This window comes from Takifugu flavidus, chromosome 4 (genome assembly GCF_003711565.1).
Source record: "Takifugu flavidus isolate HTHZ2018 chromosome 4, ASM371156v2, whole genome shotgun sequence".
Taxonomy (NCBI): domain Eukaryota; kingdom Metazoa; phylum Chordata; class Actinopteri; order Tetraodontiformes; family Tetraodontidae; genus Takifugu; species Takifugu flavidus.
In genome coordinates this window covers 13,779,441-13,800,727 of record NC_079523.1, presented here as the reverse complement: position 1 = coordinate 13,800,727, position 21,287 = coordinate 13,779,441, and the positions used below count along the sequence as shown (strand labels likewise).

At 47.3% G+C, this 21,287-nt stretch overlaps 2 protein-coding genes across 2 annotated transcripts in view; one reads left to right on the top strand and one right to left on the bottom strand.

The window, feature by feature from the left end:
• The window catches only part of blcap (bladder cancer associated protein), a 1,354-nt gene extending 628 nt beyond the window's left edge, over window positions 1-726 (top strand). The window contains exon 1 of the mRNA XM_057029232.1: window positions 1-726. This exon is cut by the window's left edge and continues 628 nt beyond it. The gene's annotated coding sequence lies outside the window, so the exon portion shown is untranslated.
• A 381-nt stretch (window positions 727-1,107) lies between these two features.
• LOC130523982 (RIPOR family member 3-like) lies at window positions 1,108-8,117 on the bottom strand. Its single transcript, XM_057029643.1, is given in 21 exon segments — window positions 1,108-1,377; window positions 1,447-1,537; window positions 1,624-1,707; window positions 1,818-2,020; window positions 2,122-2,286; window positions 2,369-2,536; window positions 2,601-2,836; window positions 2,984-3,085; window positions 3,167-3,306; window positions 3,375-3,545; window positions 3,580-3,619; window positions 4,015-4,105; window positions 4,312-4,465; window positions 6,763-6,777; window positions 6,780-6,891; window positions 7,019-7,164; window positions 7,308-7,433; window positions 7,501-7,544; window positions 7,695-7,758; window positions 7,847-8,032; window positions 8,097-8,117. Coding segments are annotated over 21 exon segments (2,460 nt in total). The 3' UTR covers window positions 1,108-1,276.
• Window positions 8,118-21,287: the final 13,170 nt, after the last annotated feature.

Below are 21,287 nucleotides of genomic sequence, written 5' to 3'. Positions count from 1 at the left end.
GGAGAGGGACGATGTGTCCAGTGTGTGTGTGACGACGGGGGAATGGGGTGCGTCCACCTGGGACGCACAGGATTGGGCTCATTCATTTACTGTGACTGCCACAAGTGCACCAAAATGTTCCCATTGCACCCCCCTACATGGTGGATTGGACCGAGCCAAAGGCCCGTCGCCACAGAATTTACAGTGTGGACATTTCCCAATGCTAGAAAGCGTCACGCTGCTGGAAGCCTGCTGGCCCTGGGAGACGCCCCGGTGGGATTAGTCCTGTCCATCTTTGGTCTCCCACGCGTGGAGGACACGGACTAATGACGGCTTTTGCTTCCAGCCGGTGCATCTGCTGATCACAGACCAGCGTGTTGTTGTGGATCCAGCAGTCCCATCAGTATCCGACCCCCTTGCTCCCGCCGGTAGAGAGGTCCTGAGGTGTGGCTGCGTGTGCAATAAGGATGGATTTCTTTGATGAGCGTGACGTGATGATGCACAAGGTTCCTGATCTGCATTCGTCCTCATCGTGCTGCTGTTCGAGGGCTTTGTTTAACGCCACGATGCTCGTTTTCCTTGTGTGTCATTGCTGCAAGTGCTGTCAGCTGTAGGACACAGGATGAAGTGATTCTACAGGTGTGTGTGTGTGTGTGGGGGGGGGGGGGGGGCTCCTGTCACAGTGTTATTTTTGCTCAAATCTACACTATAGTTTTGGTTTTAATTTAAATAAAGGTTTTCTTCTCAGTGTGTTTCACGGTGGTGTGAGCAGATCTCAGCAGGACACGAGATGAATCCTCTGAAGTTTGATCCGTGATTATAATCATAATTATAACCATAAATTTAATAATAATACTATTCTGCTATTCAGGGGGGCTGTTTTAAACCACTAGATTGTTTACCTGGGGTTATTGGAACAAAAAAACAGGTCCTCTCTATGTTCTGCTCGGCTGTTTATATCGATTTAAACACTATATAACACATTCTTGAACAATCAAACGCGCACACACACGCACACACAGCCTGTTCAGCGACTCCTGGCGAGCACTTTCACCGTGCAGCCGCTAGAGGGCGACAGCTGCCTGTAATGCCGCAGGAGCAGAGAAAGAAGAGAAGACCTCTCAGTCGTACAGGTAGTACGTTTATCATCAGTCTTAATGGCGGTCACAACAACACGAATGAAGCTTTACATTTGCTGTAGCTGCAGGAAAAGGGCAGAAGGATCCTCGGGGTTAGGGCGATTTTAAAAAGCAATCGTCATTATGACGAGTGAATTCGTACGAGCCGCAGAGATCCCCTATAGAACGGTGATCTCCGTCTCCTGGTTTATGTAGACAGCCTCCTCCACAGCAATGTGGAGCTGTTCCATCCTTTGGAAGGCCTGAAACCCCCTTTTACCTACAGGACGTCAAAGAAGGTTTAGTGTGTTTAAGTGCAAATTAAATGAGAAATTGCTCATGTTTGTACCAAAGGAGAGGACGGTCTCTCGAGCAGCGCTGCGGAGAGCTCCATCTGTCGCCCTGCACATCTCTGTGATGTGGTCCACGCTCTCCGTCGCCTGGAACACACACACACACACACACACACCTGAGAGACCTGTTCAGCAGTTGGTGTTGAACGTACATTTCTGAGCGTTTTCACTACCTTGAGACACTTTAGAGCCAAACAGGAGCCTTGTTTGGTTTGAATATCATCACTTTTCAAACTCTCAGTGTAATAAATAACAGCCTGAGAGGGAAGCACGGAGGTAGACTCGGTTAAATACCGTGTGTAACGCCCTTTTCTCTGACAATGCTGCCGGCTAAAAGGATTCAACAGGACTGGACCTCAATAAACACCTTGTTCCTGAAGGTTTGGACGCCGGCGGCTCTGCAGAGACACTTGCAGGCAGCTCTACTGACTTTGTGGTTGGCGTCCACCTGCAGGGCGGCGAGGGTCTGCAGCGTGCACACCCCGGGCAGGAGTTCTGCCACCAGCTGGCCCCTAAGCTTGTTCAGGGTCCGCCTCCTTTTGGGGCTCCTCAGAGCTGAGAGGATGCGCTCTGAAACACACGCACACATTGGGTCAGCGCCTTCTGTTGCCGGGACTACCATGAGTAAAGACCCGCACCGCCCGGTCGAGAAGTCTGAACTGTTAGACGACCTTCTTTGGAGAGGCGTGTGATGTGTGCGCCCAGGTCCTGGACGCCCCAGCGCCTCAGGTACGCCGACAGCTGGAAGAGCGTGACCCTGTCGGGGCAGCAGACGGGCCGGAGGTCCGGCACCGTGCGACACGGCGCCTGGAGCTGCCCCAGCAGCCGGGAGAACACTGCGGCACAATGGACACGACGTTCCACATCAGTTAAAGCAGCAGCAGCTTTACCGGCGGCGTTCCCACGTGCGCAGAGCACCTTTTTCCGCCTGGCCCGGCTGCTTGGCCTCCACCTTGTGCGTGAAACATTTCCTCAGCGTAGCGCAGAAGCTGTCAGCGTCACAGAGGAAGGGGGAGCTGCTGCTGCCGCTCACACAGGCCTCCCAGAACAGCAGGACCTCCCTGGTTCTCTGGACCTGCGGCAGGACTGAGGAAGATCACATTCAAAACCATTCCGTGTAAACGTGCGGATCAAAACGACTTGTACGAACTGTCAGTGGAAGAGATCTTGTTCTTCTCTAGCAGGAGGTGGCTGACGCGCTGCAGCGCTTCAGCCTGGAGAGAGAGTTCCTGCAGTAGCTCCTGTCTGCTGGGGCTGAAGCGGGTCGCCCTCATCCTCTGGGGAAAGATCACGGTGCAGCAGTTAGCATGGCGTCCAGGCCCGAGCTCCTCGCTCCCCTTGTCAGCACTACTGAACTCAAAACTGAAGACAAGCAACAGGGTGCAGCTCTGTGATTGGGCGGAGGTGTTGCCCCGTCCCTCTCCGTGTTCATAGCAGCGTTAAAATGACAGCAAAAATGTTGCAAAGGCTAAATAGACACCAATACGTGTGTGCGAGGACCTTTCAGAGCGGTGAGGACTGAGCTTGCTGTACTGTAGGAGGAGGATGCAGCAAATGTCCAGGTGAATTTCAAGAGCCTGGTCCAGACCGTCGTCCCCCGACGTCAGCCATGCGCCGTCCAGCTCCAGGAAAGACCTGACGTCGTTTCACCAAAGAAAAAGAGGCGGTTATCCCGTGGTTTTATTGTCCGTTGTTGTTCGGGTGCCTCAAACTCACCCGGGTTTTCTGAGGGTACCCAAACAGGAAGCGTCTTCGTCTGCGTTGATGTCATGTGACAGGAAGTCAAAGCTTCCCAGGACTTCTTCTAAACCCAGAGTCTCCTGTGGCGAGGAGGGTCTCAACAGAGAAAGGTCGTTCTGGGGGAGAGCGCAAGTGTCAGGGCACATGTGGTGGTCAGAAACACCCGGAGATCCACTCGGGGTACCTTCAGAATAGTCGCCAGGTGCAAAAGGTTGTGCCGCAGAGCTCGTAGCTCCTGCTCGGAGCAGGGCTGGCTGGGAAGCAGGTTACTGAGCTCTGATATCTGGGCCCCGATCCTGAGGGGCCGGGCCCTGTGCTGGCCAACGCTGGTCTCCGGAGGGGCAGCAGGAGGCGAGGGCAGGCTGCAGCAGGCTGAATAGTCACAGTGGGCAAGGCAGGGAAGGAATGTGGCTCAAATTCTGAGGAGTCCTGGACCAACGAAGGGAAGGGTCTCACAAGCTAACGGGGAGGTATGAGAATGTGTAGCCACGCTAATCTAAATGTATGGTGTATGTATTTATGTCATGCAGAAAAGTAAAGATTCCACACTGGTTTGACACCCCCGACCAAGACTGGAACAGTAGTGCTGACCTTCCCACCATGTCAATTACTTCAAAAGGTTGTTGTGTTGTTTTTTAAATGATCAAAGTTTTACATTGAGTCTGATTCTGGGTGCCAAAATCTCTGTGTAATATTTATAATGTGATCTGGTGACTAGAATAAAGAATCTGTATATTAGTGGCAGAAAAACACCGTTTTACTGCCCCCTCCTGGGAAGTTGTTAAAATGCACATTTTCACTATTAATTTATATCGATTTCTGACCCGTGTAACATCCGCATCTTGATCTGTATTATGTGTCCCGGGTCCCGGTTCTCCTGCCTGGTTCTTTCTGAGAACATCAGGTGTGCTGGACCTGCATCACCAACATAATGGAAAACAGTGGCATTAATAACATATATGAGTTTGTTCTAATCAACAGTAACATGCACCGATCATCTCAGAGAACAGATTCAGTAAACTTAATGACAAAACCTCAGCTTAATGGTGCACACAGGCAATATTAAACTCATCCTACATGTACAGAGCACTGAATGAAGGTGCAAAGAAAACTTGCAAAACCTGGTGGCGTTCTGAGGGTTGTTGCTGGACAGAAAGGTGGGTCTGGGATGTTGAAGGGGTAGCTGAGCGGAGACACACCTCCGGTATCGTGACGGCTCGCAGACTCCACAGCTGCTGAGATACCTTCGACCTCCTGCAGCCGACGTGCCATTGACTGAGAAAAGGGCGAGAGGTGCACGTGTTTATGTCCCGCAGACCTTCAATCCACCAGAAACCGTCGGGGCAAAGATACAGCATCATTTTGGCGTATATATACCGTATTTTCACGACTATAAGGCGCACCTAAAACACTGAGATTTTCTCAAAAATTGACGGTGCGGTTTGAGTTCCAAATCTGCTGTGCGCCTTTGGTGGGTGCACTACGGTAAACGCTCCACCAATCGATTAGCGGCACACCTACGCGTAAGGATCCCCTAAAATGGCGCCGGTCAAGCGAGACGCGTATGAATGAGGCTTACTTTAAACTGCAGGACATCGAATATGCGGCTGAAAATGGCAATCGAGCAAACTTAGTGTTTTCGCTTTATGAGGAGGCGGCATCTCTCCATACGCGCAAGGACAACTGTTGCGCACCCTAACCCTAACCCTAACCAGGAGAGGGCGCCATCTTCCCTAACCCTAACCAGGAGAGGGTGGCCATCTTCCCTAACCCTAACCAGGAGAGGGCGGCCATCTTCCCTAACCCTAACCCTAACCAGGAGAGGGCGGCCATCTTCCCTAACCCTAACCAGGAGAGGGCGGCCATCTTCCCTAACCCTAACCAGAGAGGTGGCCATCTTCCCTAACCCTAACCCTAACCAGGAGAGGGCGGCCATCTTCCCTAACCCTAACCAGGGAGGGCGGCCATCTTCCCTAACCCTAACCCTAACCAGGAGAGGGCGGCCATCTTCCCTAACCCTAACCCTAACCAGGAGAGGGCGGCCATCTTCCCTAACCCTAACCCTAACCAGGAGAGGGCGGCCATCTTCCCTAACCCTAACCTAGGAGAGGGCGGCCATCTTCCCTAACCCTACCCTAACCCTAACCAGGAGAGGGTGGCCATCTTCCCTAACCCTAACCCTAACCAGGAGAGGCGGCCATCTTCCCTAACCCTAACCAGGAGAGGGCGGCCATCTTCCCTAACCCTAACCCTAACCAGGAGAGGGCGGCCATCTTCCCTAACCCTAACCAGGAGAGGGTGGCCATCTTCCCTAACCCTAACCCTAACCAGGAGAGGGCGGCCATCTTCCCTAACCCTAAGCGAACCAGGAGAGGTGGCCATCTTCCCTAACCCTAACCCTAACCCTAACCAGGAGAGGGCGGCCATCTTCCCTAACCCTAACCAGGAGAGGGTGGCCATCTTCCCTAACCCTAACCCTACCTAACCCGAACCAGGAGAGGGCGGCCATCTTCCCTAACCCTAACCCTAACCAGGAGAGGGCGGCCATCTTCCCTAACCCTAACCAGGAGAGGGCGGCCATCTTCCCTAACCCTAACCCTAACCAGGAGAGGGCGGCCATCTTCCCTAACCCTAACCCTAACCAGGAGAGGGCGGCCATCTTCCCTAACCCTAACCCTAACCAGGAGAGGGCGGCCATCTTCTCTAACCCTAACCCTAACCAGGAGAGGGTGGCCATCTTCCCTAACACTAACCCTAACCAGGAGAGGGCGGCCATTTTCCGCACCTACTGCCGCGACAAGATAACCGCGCCCAGCCACATCACCAACATGGATGAGATCCCTCTGACTTTTAACATCCCTTTGACCCACAAAGTGGAGAAAAAGGGACCGGCACGGTGGCAATACGCACAACGGGGCACGAGAAGTCGTTGTTCACCGTGGTTTTCGGCTGCCACGGAAACGGACAGAGCGCTGGGTGACGGAAGGCGAACACTCCTTCACAAAGACTATGAGGCAGCGGCGGGCAGGTTATGCCACCATATGCGGGTGGATTGTAGACGCATGGGCTATGATACTGTCTTCATGTATTGGAAGAGCTTTCACAAAAATCAACGCTGAACCGGAACCGGTCGGTGAGTCTGATTCAGATGATGAAGAAGAGGAATTCGGGATGTTGGACATTGAAATAGCGCAGCTGTTTAATTCAGATACAGAAGATGAAAACTTTGATGGTTTTGTGGCAGAAGAATGAATATTTTGTTCAATAAATGTGTCGAAACTCACTGTTTTACTTCCGTTGTCATTTTTTACTGTATGTTTTAGCATGCGCCTAATAATACGGTGCGCCTTGTGTATGTTTTTAAATACAGAAATAGCACCCATAACTGAGACTGCACCTTTTAATACAGTGCGCCTTATGGTCGTGAAAATACGGTAAAAAGAATCACACCATTGAGGACTAAATACATCTATTTTCCACAAAAATGTCACCCCTTCAGCCGCTCGTGGTGGAGGACACGACCATTTCATTGCTTGGTTAGGAGATTTCTGTCACCGTGTTTCAGAGCTCACCAGAAAGTACTTTTCACAGTGAAAGAGGGGCTGTGTCCTGCTGTCCGGCCGTGAAGCGGATTCCTTCTGGCGGACACCGAGAGCCGACTGAGCGACAGCCGCTTCATCTTTTCGCCGCTGTCAAAGGGACTTGGGGGTGTAAACACAAACACTGATAAGCAAACATGGAAGGCAGGTTTGAAACCTAAGAAAACAAAAAGGTTTGTTCTTTCTGGGAAGCAGAAAACTGGGATTCTGTGCGCGTGTGTATCCGTACTTCCAAGCGATTTCCAGCTGTAGTTTGATGGTTCCCAGCTCTGTGATGTCCACCAACATCAGCTGCGGCTTTGACACAAAGAAGTCTGCACTGGCGCACGTCACCATGCCAACCAGAAGCCAGCTCAGACCCTTCAATTCCATCACCTGAGAGAGAAACAAACAGCAACTAAAGGGTGCACTGGAGACAGGGTGCAGGCCTCATAGAGGGGCTGCTGCTCCTCAGAGGCCAGCCCGGCGCTCCAGGTGTCGGCACCACCCATATTCCCATCAATCAAACAAATTCCAACCTTGATCTCAAAGTTGCGGTGGATATGGGGAAGGAAAACCATGTGTTCTTCCTCCCAGGACTGGGTGTCGTCTGACTTGATCCTTCCTCTGATCCTCCATCGCTGGCGTCCCAGCTGCACGGTCACCTGCGAGACCGCGCACGCCAGTCAGTTACAGAACCATCAACGGGGAATCTGGGCTCGAACATCTCACCTCATATTGGTCTCCGGGACAAAGACGTGCAAAACCGATCAGGCCTGCGCGTAATAACAGTGTTTATAACATGAGGTCGCACATCTTAAAGGCTCTATGTCAACACATTGTTCATTAGACTGAAATTGGGTTCATCTTGGGATTAGAACAGGAGGACTTTTGGATGAATTAGCATCCTAAAGGGTGACATCAACCTTTCATTTTGATATGGAGCTCTCCAAGCAGGATCTCCAACTCTCTTTCCATTTCTGATATGTCCTGTAACGCATGGAAAAGGTCTCAGGTTGGTGTTGATGACTCCCACCACGTGAGACTGGCAACATTTCACCAAAGTGTGAGTCCACACCTGGAGGCTGTGTCTGTGGCTGCGGCTCAGCTCCAGCAGGCTTTCTCTGCAGGCTCTGGTGGGCGGAGACCTGGCGAAGGCCTTCTTCATGTTGACCACCCCCTGGCACAGCCGCCACTGAAGACAATACAGCTCGTAAAGCTCTTCCACCTGCCAGAGCCCAGAGAGGACGGTGGTCACCTCTGCCTCGCCTCATAATCCAGGGGGGGGCATTATGACCCAGACTCTTGTTCACGGGTCAAGGCCAGACTTGAGGAAGCTGCTCTTTCATCGGCCGCTCCTGCTACAGACGGGGCTGCCGCTGTGAGCGGCAGACTACAGACGGGGCTCCCGCTCTGAGCGGCCCACTACAGACGGGGCTCCCGCTGTGAGCGGCCCACTACAGACGGGGCTGCTGTTATGAGCGGCCCACTACAGACGGGGCTCCCGCTGTGAGCGGCAGACTACAGACGGGGCTCCTGCTATGAGCGGCCCACTACAGACGGGGCTCCCGCTATGAGCGGCCCACTACAGACGGGGCTCCTGCTGTCTGTAGGCCTCATGTGCCAGAGTGATGGGCTTTGAGCACGTGATGACTCCTGTGGTGAAGATCAGAAACAGCATCCGCTCCAGAGCGAAACAGCTCAGAACATTCAAGGTTCTGTTGGAGGAGCTGCCAACTGAATATGGTGACCTGCTGCTACAACAGAAATCCGATGGCTCAGCAGGGGACGTTGTGCTTCCTTTTTTGTCCCTTTTGAGTGAAATAAAAGAGTTCATGCAGTCCAGAGGGGAAGACGCCGTGCTGCAATCAGCTCAGATGGTTCAGAGTCCTCAACCCAAAGTCTGATTTAAAAAGATCAAAAGTGGCGTAAATGTCTGGTCCTGACAGGAGAAGGATAACTGGAGCGGCATCGCTCGTACAGTAGACCGACTCTGCCTCTTCCTGGTTACCCCGGTGATGACCTTTGGCACCGTAATCATCTTTCTGAGGGGAATCTGTAACCAACCTCCTCATCTGCCCTTCAAAGGAGCCCCGCATGACTCCAGAGAGGAGAACCCACGCCTGCTGTGATGCACACACACAGCCAGGGCTTTTTCCATCGCCATCGTTTCTCTGGGGGAAATGTTGCATTTCTTTATCTTCATAACAACAAATCTTGAATGGCAAATTTTAGAGTATTTTATAGGGAAGTGAAATAATGTTTGGACCTCTTATCAGGAAAAGAGAAAGTTGTTAAGAACTGCTCTAAAAACACCACCTCAGGGGGACTATATCCAAATCTCTCCCTTTACTGATGGGACGTTGAAACGTCAATACGCGGATTCATACATTTAGAACTGGACGTTGCACCAGAACTGGAAGCGTGGACTGATACATTTTTAACAACGGTCCTGCTTCAGCCCTCCGGGGCTTAATAACAAAATACGAAAATTTTAGTTTTGGAAACATTGTTGTCGGTTGTTCGTCTTGCCGGCTTTCGCAAAATTGCTAAATACACGCTAGCATGCCTGTTTTAAGCTATGGTAGCGGTATGTTTTACCATGCCCGCGCCCTATAATCCAGAGCGCCTGATGTATGTGTTAAATACAGAAATAGCACCCGTAACTGAGGCTGCACCTTTTAATACGGTGCGCCCTTTGGTCGCGAACATACGGTATATAGAACATAGGGCACGTTTGTGCATGATATCACTCCGCGTCTGCGCTGCGCACGACAACAACCTCCTATCTTTAGTATTGCTGTGCCAACTGGTGGTCTTTGGGTTGAGGATAACGGTGATCTATATGTAGCTATATGTAGCTATAGCGTCATTGGCCTCCACTCCAGCCACTCCTGGTAGTTCCTCAAAAACACTGAGTTTCTAGTGGATGCACAATCTGTGGAAGCCAACATAGAAACTTCTGAAGAGCCAAAGTTCTTGCAACAAAAATAAGTCCCCAATTAGGTTGTTTTGTTATCACACGACGCCGTCCCCATTATCTTAAGAGAATATAAAAGAATGAGTGGAGACAGAAGAGAGAATGAGACGTTTTTGGCGCGTGTCGCTCTTGATTTTGTGTTTATTTTTGCAGTAAACTTAAAGGAGGCCTTTTCACTTTATGTTTGATTAAATTTAAGCTGATATTGCATTCTTGACATCTTAAAATTTACTGTATTCATGGGAGATTTATTTGGTCATTTTGCTTCTTTTTATTTCCTATTTCCCACATTTATTCATAGTTTTATTAGATTGCAATAAATCCTATAACATTGAACAGATTGACTAAAGTCAAATGAGCTGCGGTTCCCACCGATAGCCGTCATTCTGATGGGTTTTTGCTGGCTGCAGCTGAAATATTCCAATGCTCCATGTCACAGAGACAGTAAATACTAAACCCTAAAGATTCTGAAGGCATGATGTAAAATAGTAATGTATAATACAGACATTTGAAGAGACAATTAAGAGAAGTTTTTCATGCTTCTAAGAGTGGCCGAGGAGCCATTTAGAACTTTATAAAGATGCATTGTGTGATACCAGGAACTAATTTAACTTCAAGGCGAAGCTGCTTCTGCTTTGTCGACCACGGACTGATCTCCTGAAAGTCCACCAGCGCTTTTTAAAAACTGAATTTTTCATCTATGGAGGGAGTAGACGGCAGATGTTTCCACAGATGCTCTTCACCAGTGGTCAGTGAGTGATGCAGCAGAGGAGCGGGAGTTGACTGGCTTCAACCAGCTACTGACTCAATGTCTCCAGCCCATAGTGTGGATTCTCTACGAGATCAGACAGCAGCTTCACTCCTGAACCTGCAGATTGTTGAGCCTGAGGTCCAGTTCTCTGAGATGGGAGGGGTTGGACCTCAGTGCCGAGGCCAGAGAGCCACAGCTGATCTCTGATAAGCTGCAGCGCATTAATCTAAATAAAGAAGGGAAACTTTTATAAGGTTATAAGTGAAACCAGTATTAATCTGAAAGGTTAATCAAAGGCATGATCTGTAAATATTTAATTTAGTTACAGGTTAAAAAATGATAGTAATATGTAATTACCACAATTCCAACCTCTCAGGTTTGCACTGTTCCAAAGGAGAATATATATTGTTCTGGCCCTCACTCTTCCCAGGTTCTCCCACCTCTTTCCCTCCCATCTCATCATGGAGATCCATCTCACCTGTGGCTCATCTTTAAAGGCACAACCTGTCTTAGATGACTTCCTGTCTCCCTCACCATCTCCCTCCTCGTTGGCTGGTGTCTACCAGGCACCCTCACGTAGTTTTGTCTAATTTTGGTTACCATCTGTCGGCTTTTTCATTGTCCTTAAATCAATTTATCATGAATAAGTGGTCCCCGTGTGGCCCTCCCTCCTGAAGGAACTGGGCACAACACACACACTCAGAAAGTGTGAGGACCCTCGGATGGAATAATGGACATTTTTGAGAATGGTGTTTACCCCAGAGTTTCCAGTCGGCAGTTTGGAAAGTGGAGAAAACCACAGAGCAGCTTCACTCCTGAATCCTGCAGCCGGTTCTGACTCAGGTCCAGTTCTCTGAGATGGGAGGGATTGGACCTCAGCGCCGAGGCCAGAGAGCCACAGCTGATCTCTGATAAACTGCAGTAAATCAACCTGAAAAATGCAGGATGAGGTTATACGGTGCAGGGCTGCATGTTATCTGCGTCAGTACTAAACCTACGTTAGTTCTTAGATGGGTCAGACCTGAATTCACGATATTCCAAGGAATTTTTTTAATGTGGTGCATCACAGCAGTGTTGAGAACAGCCTCACTTCACCATCTTAGCAGCTGGTATATAGGTAGAAAAATGAAGACTGACCTGAGCCTTCCAGTTTACAGTTTGGACTCTCCAGTCCAGAACAGAGCCGCTTCACTCCTGAATCCTGCAACGGTTTTTGCTCAGATCCAGAACCCTCAGATGGGAGCGGTTGGACTTCAGAGCTGAGACCACAGAATCACAGCTGGTCTCTGATAAACTGTAGCCTCTCTTAGGCTAAAATAACAATTATTTAAAAGAAGACAAATAAAAATCAACATGTACCAGAGCAAAACACAGCTTACAAGCAACAAACCTCTGGTCCTGCACTGGCTTATCTGCCGTATGTTCCTATTTTGGGTTCTTTCAGGGCGGTTGGACAAGATCTACAGCGCATGTAAAGTGTGTGTGGGGCAAAATACCTTCCAAGTTTGTGAGACCACATTTCTCAATAGCACTCAACTCTTGTCAGGAGTTGGGACAAAGCGACCCACTCCTGATAGCTTGTGGGCGATGCTGCAGCGACCCTGCAATCCCTACACTCTCTGGTGAAACCAAATCAAAGGTTTTAGAACCTGCTGGATGCTGGAAGGGTGGCTATAGTCTGGACGCATCGTTCCCCTGACTGCACATTTCTCCAACAATGATTGGCAGCTGGTGTCACTTGTTCTCCAGATGAGAGAAGGAAAGAGAGCCCCCCCACAGTGTGTTTGATTGCCCCACTGCAAGCTCAATGCTGCCAGAAAACATTGCAGGAGCATCAATTCCCCTCAGGCATCAACAAGGACCTCAGGAAAAGGTGCAGCTGCCACCTACTAGAGACAAGCACACTGAGCTGAGATTCAAAGCCCTCTCCTCCCAAGAGAAGAGCTTGTTTGTTGGAGGCTCTTCTGGGCGATACCTGGTGCCACAGCTCCAGCTCAGCCCGTCTCTGGAGCTGAGGTGGAGCTTAGCAAGTTTCATGGTTCTCCACCACTTCCTCTCGCTGAGGACCTTCTCAGCTGGTGGTTTCTGCTCCACCTTCCAAGTTGAGCAGGTGATACTTCTGCATTCCTGCCACCAGTGTCTCTGCAGAAAGAGTCTTCTCTACTGTTTTAGAGTAGATTATATAAAATTAGGATTTTTGGTTGATGTCTTAGATGTTGTTGACTAAGAGCAGGTTTTTCTTTAATAACATAGAAAGATTCGATGAGAAGAGCAAATGTATTATTTTATGAGCTACTTCCACTACTATTATATACACATACTTCCATATTGTCTTAGATTGCAAGCTGCATTTATTGCATCGTTCATAGAAAGTCATATTTGTGAGGAGAAAAACTCAAATAAGGTCATTTTCTTTCAATGATCATTACAACAGAAGGAGGCGATGAACAAACAGATTTATCTAAAAATGTGTGAAAACTTATTGATGGAAACCTTTTTTAAATGGTTGCATTGTGTAGAATCGGTGTAGAATCAACTTGTTGACTTCTGATTTGGACTCCAATGGAAGTGAGGTGCAACAATTGTGGATGCTGAAAGCTTCAGATCTTCATGAAGGTTTCTGTGGTGGACTGACCTGCTGCCCCTTTAAGAGGGAGGCAGGTTTGGGCTTCTGGCTGGAATGAAGCCACCTAAGATGAGAATGACTGCAGGCTTTCGGTACCAAGGTTTAACAGGGTGCTCACGTCACACTTGGGCTTTTCTCTTTTTGGGATGGCTTTTCTCAGTAGAGAAGGGGCATGGCACACTGCAGCAGCTTTCTTTTTGGGGTTTCTAGTTTTCCTTCTGATCTTTAAAAGACAGGAAGAACCATTTTTGATTGGTCTGAATGTTTGGGCGGTTTTGTGGCCAGCCTAAAATAAACAAGACAAATCTACAACTGATACTTCCTTTCTAGTCATTGATGACCATCCTCACATGGGACAGATTTCCACAACCAATTTAATACTGCAAATCTGTCCTGTGTGGTCTTTTTTTCTGAGAACTGTAACACTACGTTTATAACAAAGATCAAACATGGAAACAGTTATTGTCTAACTAGTTACACCTGGGAAAGTACTGGATCATCTCTGACTGACCTGAGCATCTCCAGCTCACAGAGAGGATCCTGGAGAAAACCACAGAGCAGCTTCACTGCTGGATCCTCTAGACTGATTAGCTCAGGTCCAGAACCCTCAGATGGGAGGGATTGGACCTCAGCACCCAGGCCAGAGAGTCACAGCTGATCTCTGATAACCAGCAGTTACTCAGCCTGGAAAAGGAATAAATGGGGCAAATAAAAACACATTTCTAAATCTGAAAATGAAGAGAAAGCAGAAAATGTAAAGAAATTTAGAAAACCAACAAGGCCTCCTGACCTGAGCGTCTCCAGTCTGCAGTTTGGATGCATCATTGCAGAAGACAGTAACTTTACGTCGGCATCTGTCAGGCTTTGGTTCCAGCTTAAGCTCAGCTCCCGTAGATGAGAAGGGTTTGACGTCATTGCTGAGGCCACAACTTCCCAATGACTCTTGAAAGAAAACTACCAGACAGTCTGTTGTGTATGAAACAAAAATAGTGAGTCAAACTTTGGGATTTCTATCAACTTATCTGAGAATCTACCTCAACACAAATGTAGCTCATTTCCTGGAAAAGCTAAATTCAACACCGTAGAGCAACAGTTTGAACGACCATCAGATCTGAAATGCAACTGAATTATTCTCAACATTTGTCTTATTTTAGAACAGCTCATAATTACTCAATATTTAAAATGATTGTAGCAAATGGTTTAAAGAAACGTGCATCTTTTTATCTGTCTATCGGCTCTTTGGATATTTTGCATTTCATCCAATTTGTACGATGGTGCGTCAAGTCTTAATTCAGCGATCCGATCGATGACATCAGAGTCTCTGGTTGCATCGATTGCCCTCAGCTTCTGTTATATCTGCCTGTTTCCCTTCAAATCATTTTCACTGCACCTTTTGTTGCTAGTGATGAAGTTGCCACCTAACGGGTGTGGAAAGGGTCAAACAACTTTGGGGTCACATAAAGGCTCCAAACGGAACCGCCACAAAGACCTAAAACACCCATTAAAACCAACGAGGCCGGCTGTTTTTACGTTCAAATGAAGCAAAATAGTCACGTGTCATTAGTTAAAATGTGTTTTTTGTCTGTCGTTTGAATACGATGTATACAAACAAACAAAAGTTATTTAATGACATGACAGTAATTTCATGATAGTCAGTTAACTTGTGGCTCCTATTATTCCTGCCTTATGTTGGTTTGTCTGGATTGACCTTTGAACTTATATCCAGCCAGTGTTGAACATTTCTGGATGAATTGTTGTTGTTTTTAATTTATGGACGCTGCAATGGAGATAAAGAATTGAAGGAATGACCACTGGAGGGGGTATTGCTACCTGACATGATCCACTCGCTTGATTTAAACGCCGATGTCCGGCCCCAAAATCTTTACTTACTCACGGCCTTCCTGCAGTTCCTCACAGCTGGAATCAGGCGACGTCGTCCCTCCTCTGAGGTGTTGTACTGCTGCAGGTTCAGCTCATCCAGAACCTCCTCTGACATCTGCAGCAGGTAGGCCAGAGCTGAACAGTGGATCTCTGACAGTCTCCTCTGTGATTTCTTCTCTGACTTCAGGAACTCTTGGATCTCCTGATGGACTGACTGATCCTTCATCTCCATCAGACGTGGAAGATGTTGATGCTTCTGTCTGGGGAGATTTTCATCACTGTTCTCCTCCTTCAATTGTTGAGGACCTTCTGGATGGTTTCTGGGTGGCTGTTCCTCTGATCCAACAGTCCACCCAAGATCCTCTGATTGGACTCCAGAGAGAGACCATGAAGGAAGCGAACAAACAAGTCCAGGTGGCCATTTTCACTTTTGAGAGATTTCATTAGTGCTCTCCTGAGGAAGTCATCAAGAGATGTGGCTGGATTGTTTTTTGCACACAGTGTAAACCTGGAAAAGGGGTTTGGTTTGGAATATTTTAGCACTTATATATAACCACTGTGTCTTTCCTGGTGTAACGGTGGAACATGTACGGCAGCCAGAAACTCCTGATGCTCAGATGAACAAAGCAGTAGACTGATTTCTGGAAGATCACACTCTCTCTCTTGAAGATCTCTGTACAACTCCTGAGTACACCGACACCTCGGAGACGTCCAGTCCACATCGCTCCAGGTCTTCTGAGTAGAACATGATGTTTCCTTTCTCCAGATGTTCAAACGCCAGCCGACCCAACTTCAGAAGAGTTCTTTATCAGCCTCAGTCAGTTCCTCTGGTCTCTGCTTTCCTCCATACTTCTGCTTCTTCCTCTTTATCTGAACCCTCAGGAAGTGTGAGTAGAGGTCAGTCAGGGTTTTGGGGCAGCTCTCCTCTCTGGTCTCTGGTCATCATGTCCTCCAGAACTATAGCAGTGATCCAGCAGAAAACTGGGATCAGACACATGATGTGGAGGCTCCTGGAGGCCTTGATGTGTGAGATGATTCTCTTGGACAGATCTTCATCACTGAACCTCCTCCTGAAGTACTCCTCCTTCTGGGAGTCAGTGAAGCCTCGTACTTCTGTGATCCTGTCAACACACGAGGGAGGAATCTGATAGGCTGCTGCAGGTCTGGAGGTGATCCAGATGAGAGCTGAGGGAAGCAGGTTCCCCTGGATGAGGTTCACCAGGAGCACGCCAACGGACGATACTTGTGTGACATCAGAGATGACCTGATGCTTGTTGAAACCCAGTGAAAATCTGCTTTCATCCAGGCCATCAAAGATGAACAGAAGTTTCCAGACAGTCAGATCTTCTGCTCTGATCTTCTGTAATGTTGGATGGAAACATGAAGCAGTGAGAGAAGACTGTGCTGCTCATCTCTGATCAAGTTCAGCTCCCTCCATGAGAGCGGAAGCACCAGACTGATGTCTTGGTTCTCCAAACCTTCTGCCCAGTCCAGACTGAACTTCTGCACTGAGAAGGTTTTTCCAACGCCGGCGACACCGTTGGTCAGAACCACTCTGATGTGTCTCTGTTGCTCAGATAAGACTTTGAAGATGTCCTGGCACTTGATTGGAGTGTCCTGGATGTTCTTCTTGGAGGTTCTCTCAAGCTGTCTCTCACCTCATGTTGTGTGTCCACCTCCTCACTTTGTCCCTCAGTGATGTAGAGCTCAGTGTAGATCTTGTTCAGCAGGGTTCCACTTCCTGCTTCATGAGTTCCTTCAGTCACATGTTCACATCTTCTCTTCAGACATCTTATGACCTTCTATCACCTCCTGCAGATCACTTCCTGAACATAAGTAAACCAATGATTTCCATCAATAATAAATCATCAACACAACTACAAATTCATGACATCACAAATTAAATCTCATATTGAACAGTTTTACTTTGTTTGGGCTTCATTTCAGCATCTCCAGATCTGCTTCCAGATTGTGAACAAGAGGACTCTCCTGGTGGAGCTGACTGGTCCCAGTTTGATAGGATGTGCTCCCCCCTCTCACTATGAAACACATCTCTATTAGTCCTTTGATTTATAGGATGAAAGAACCTGATCAAGACTCAATATTGTTCCAGCATTTATGTCTGAATTCATCTTTCAGTTTAAACCTGATTCTTGTTTCTAATCAACAATATTCACATTAAGTCTGTAACTATATGACTGTCTGAGATTTAAGTGTTAAACATCTCCAATAATAAACTCACAACCTGCTGCTGTTAATGTGACTAACAGCTGCCACACAAACACATCATCACGCTTTAGTTTTCTCATTTCACATTCCTCTGAACTTCTGAAGTCTATTCCTCCACCTTTGGACCGGTCACTCTTCAGGGACACCCAGCTGGGCACTGTGGACTCTGCTCTGTCCTCGTCCATCCTGAGGAAACATCAGAAATAGTGATGAGACTGTGATGAAGGTAAATAATCTGTAGAGGTTGGAGTTAAATAATCCCAATTCACTGCATTTTTATCAAACAGGAACATTTCTAATCCATTCTGGATAACAACTGAATCAATAAATCAATGATGTCTCTGTATCATTTTCATGTTTTCAGAGTTTAAGCTGCTTTTTTTAACTGTTCCCTGCAGTGAGAAAAGAACTGGCACCTTTTCCAGCCCCTCATCCTGCAGCACTGAATGTGCTCTAAAGTTCTTTCCAGAGCAACGTCTCTGCACTTGCAGCAACATGTTGTAGTCATGGATCCGTGAGGAGAACCGGATACAGGAAACGCCCCCACTTTGATCCCAAAACCCACTGGTGGCCAACGGTGGTCCGGCAACGACGGGGACGCTGGTCCATCGGGCCGACAACACTGGTTTTCCACAGGCCAACATGGTGAAAGGACTGTCTTCAGCTCAGCCACTAAATTATCTGGTGCTACATAAACATGCTAGTCAGGACTTTTTAACTTCCCTCATTTGTTCCCCTCTTCAATTATTTCTATGATCCAAGTCCTCAAAGATCACTGCTCTATTTAAAATAGATGAAAGAAATGACACCCACTCCTGCATTTCTTTCACAGTGGTTCCACAACATAGAACAATAAACCACTGTGAGAAAACGTGCAACATGAACCCAAAATCCTGTGGTGTCCTGTGATCCTGTGTGGATTTAGTTATTTAGTTTATTGTCTTAAATTGGTCCGGCTGAGAGATGCTAACTTGCCCACGATTAGATGTTTTTGACAGGTATATCCAAATATCCAGCTGTGACCTGGACTGTTGAACAGCTCTAATAACTCTAAGAGCTTTTCACCTGTCACAAAAAAGTTTTAAATTTTGTTAATACCTGTTAAGACTCTCTAACAACGTTAACAGCATAATCTTGTCTGAACAGAATACTTTCACTTTTACTTTTACACCTAATCAACAGCTTTATGGCGTATATATTACTACCATTAAAGCATTCTGGGAGGGTTTAAAGTTCTTTTAGGATCAGTAGCAAAGAGCAGAAAAATAAACTAAACTTCACTTAGAAAGACTATTCAACTATAACTAAAGCCAGACTATAGAAAGTTAAATAAGCCCTTTCATTTATAATGTATAACGATGTTTTGTGCTAAAACTAAATATGAAGTCTTGTTGAATTTTCTTAAGCCAAGAATTCTTCAGCTCTATGCAGCTCTTCAATAGTCACAAAACTGTTTTCAAATCTTGATTTTATCTCCAAACACAACTGTCAATTCTTTTCAATAATGCTCTTCGTTTCCACTCACCTTGTCGGTCTTCAGTCTTCCTGCTCAGTCTGAAAGGAATACTTTTACCTTTCCTTTTCCTCTGTTAATGAACAACTTTATGGCTGTTGATTAATATTCCACTACTATAAAAGCATTCTGGGAGGGTTCAGATTAAAGTTGTTTTGCTATTTTAATGCCATAATATGTTTTTTGCATTTAAATTAAAACTGACTAACTTAGTTAAATAAATAAATATTTATGATGCTTGACAGATTTGAAAGACTTGTAAAAGCAGCATATTTCTGCAGCCCTGGAGTCCAGGAGGAGCAGCAGAGGTCAGAATGTGTCGGAGCGCGTTTAACTATTGTCTGCAGTTCCACGGTGTCCACCGGGTGGCGGTAAAGCACCACATGATATTTCTCCTTTTTGGAACTTCTTCAGCTGCGTTGAGCTTTAAATCTTCACCTGTCGCTCCCTTTAAGCTCTAAACTTTGCGGTTCTGTGTGTAGTTTGTTGGTTTAAATATTTTTGATGAATTCTGATGACGATGAGTGAAACTGTCAATGACCAATAGAAAGTTCGTCCATTGTTCTACTGCGTCACACATTTTCATTATTTAATGTCATTTTTGGGTCTAAACTGGACCAGTTCTGTGAGCTGTTTTGCTTTTTCTGTGGACCAGATGTTCCAGGCAGGTTCCATCATCGGACACAGACGGAGACAGGTCACGTGACAACAGTCAGCCTTTAGTTCTTTATTACAGGAGGATCTGGTTTATATACAGACACGTATCTGCAAAATACTAAAAGTCTATGAACCCAAAGTACTAAAAAGTCTACATCCACGCACACGCGTGTATTAAGTGTTTATACACACGTGTGCGCGTACGTGCACACTGTATATTCATCTAATAACTGTTAGTTTCTAAAACAGCAAAGTAGAGTCACTGAGGCACGGCTTCACCTCCTTTACACCGAGGTTTCCCTGAGCAGGTGTGATGAACTGTTGCAGAAGGAAAAGCATGGAACATGTTAATAACCGGACACAACAACACTCAGGTTTATTGTCTGACGGCATCAGTGTCTCTGGTTGCATCTGTCTGAGGAGCATTGTGAAACCAGGAGCAGTGTAATGATGTGAGTGGGGGAGTGGATGCTGCATTCATCAAACACACAATAGTCAGAAGAGAAGAAGGAAGAACAGAAGCCCGTGTTCCTCAGTGTTGGTGTGGAGACGCCTGTTTGGAGGAGCAGGAAGCAGGCTGGACTCTTCCAGCTGGCTTTAATGCCACTTCTCTTCTGAGAACCTCCCAGCAGCTTTCTCTCCACCATCTTTTTACGCTGAAGCTTTTTGATCATTTCAGGTCAGATGTTCTTGGACTGAGGTTAAACATGTTTGTTCTTGTGCTCGGAGCGAACCGACGATCCTCTAAAGTCAGGCATCCTAAAGGTGGATGTTTTCTGAGGCGTGGAGGCTTTAAAGTGGCGCTTTTACCCACTAGTCCTCGTTCTGTTGGAAACTTGATCCAAAAACCTTTTCTGGAGCTTCATGTTCTGCTTTTTTGAAGGAATGAAATGGTTTCATCAGCGCTGCCGGGAGCTGAGCAGGCTTCATAAATCTGAAGCTCTGAGATCCTTTAAAGATCTCCTGGAATCAGCAGATGGGGGTTTGATCCAAAACTGTAAGAATCAGTCAAGCTATCAAATCGTGACTCAGTCCAAGCGTGAACCAGTCCATCCAGAGCTGATTATGGCTCAGCCAGGAGGAAAGCACGGCCTGGGGGGGTTCATATGAAGCAGGCACACTCTGGCTCTATTGCTACTGAAAACAGCCCTTCAGCACAGCAGCCTGAAATACAGTTCTGGAGAACACCTGTTCCCAACAGAACCTGTTTAAAACGGGACCAGTCAAGATGCCCGGCGTGACCACGACCACGAAGGGGGGGGGGGGGGGGGAGGGGGGGGGGGGAGGGGCAGAGACAGGCGGTAACGCCGCTGCCCACCGATTCACCTGGAAACAACAAAAACCCCAGCAGCTTGGACCCAATATGGCAGCGTGTTCCTCAGAAACGCTCCTCAACTCTCCCCACAGCTTCATTGCTAAACAGGATTTGGGTTTTTTTGTCCGTGCTAAATGGAAAGTGTTTGTCCTTTGGTGGTCCAACAGGACCACGATTTGGATGGATGGATGATTTGATGTTATTGAGAATAAAAACAGCTGAAAATGGAAGCAGAGATGTTTCAGAGCACCAGAGTTCAGAAAGAGTTTCTAATCAAACACCGCCTGTTGGGAATGATGAATGGATGGATTTTTATTTAATTTAGACTAATTTTAACATCCTTTATGCCAGTTCCATAGAGCGTGCGCGCGCACACACACTAGCAAAGATGATATCCAAACAGCCAAATAAATGGGAGTCAAAAGAAATCATTTAAAGCTCATAAAGCCCACAGGCCGCAGATGTTTTACACTGGCCAATACTACATTTCCCACAATGCAACGGTGACAGTCTGAGCGGGAGGTGGCTTCATTTCATTATTTCTCAGTAGTCATGAGCATAACAGCA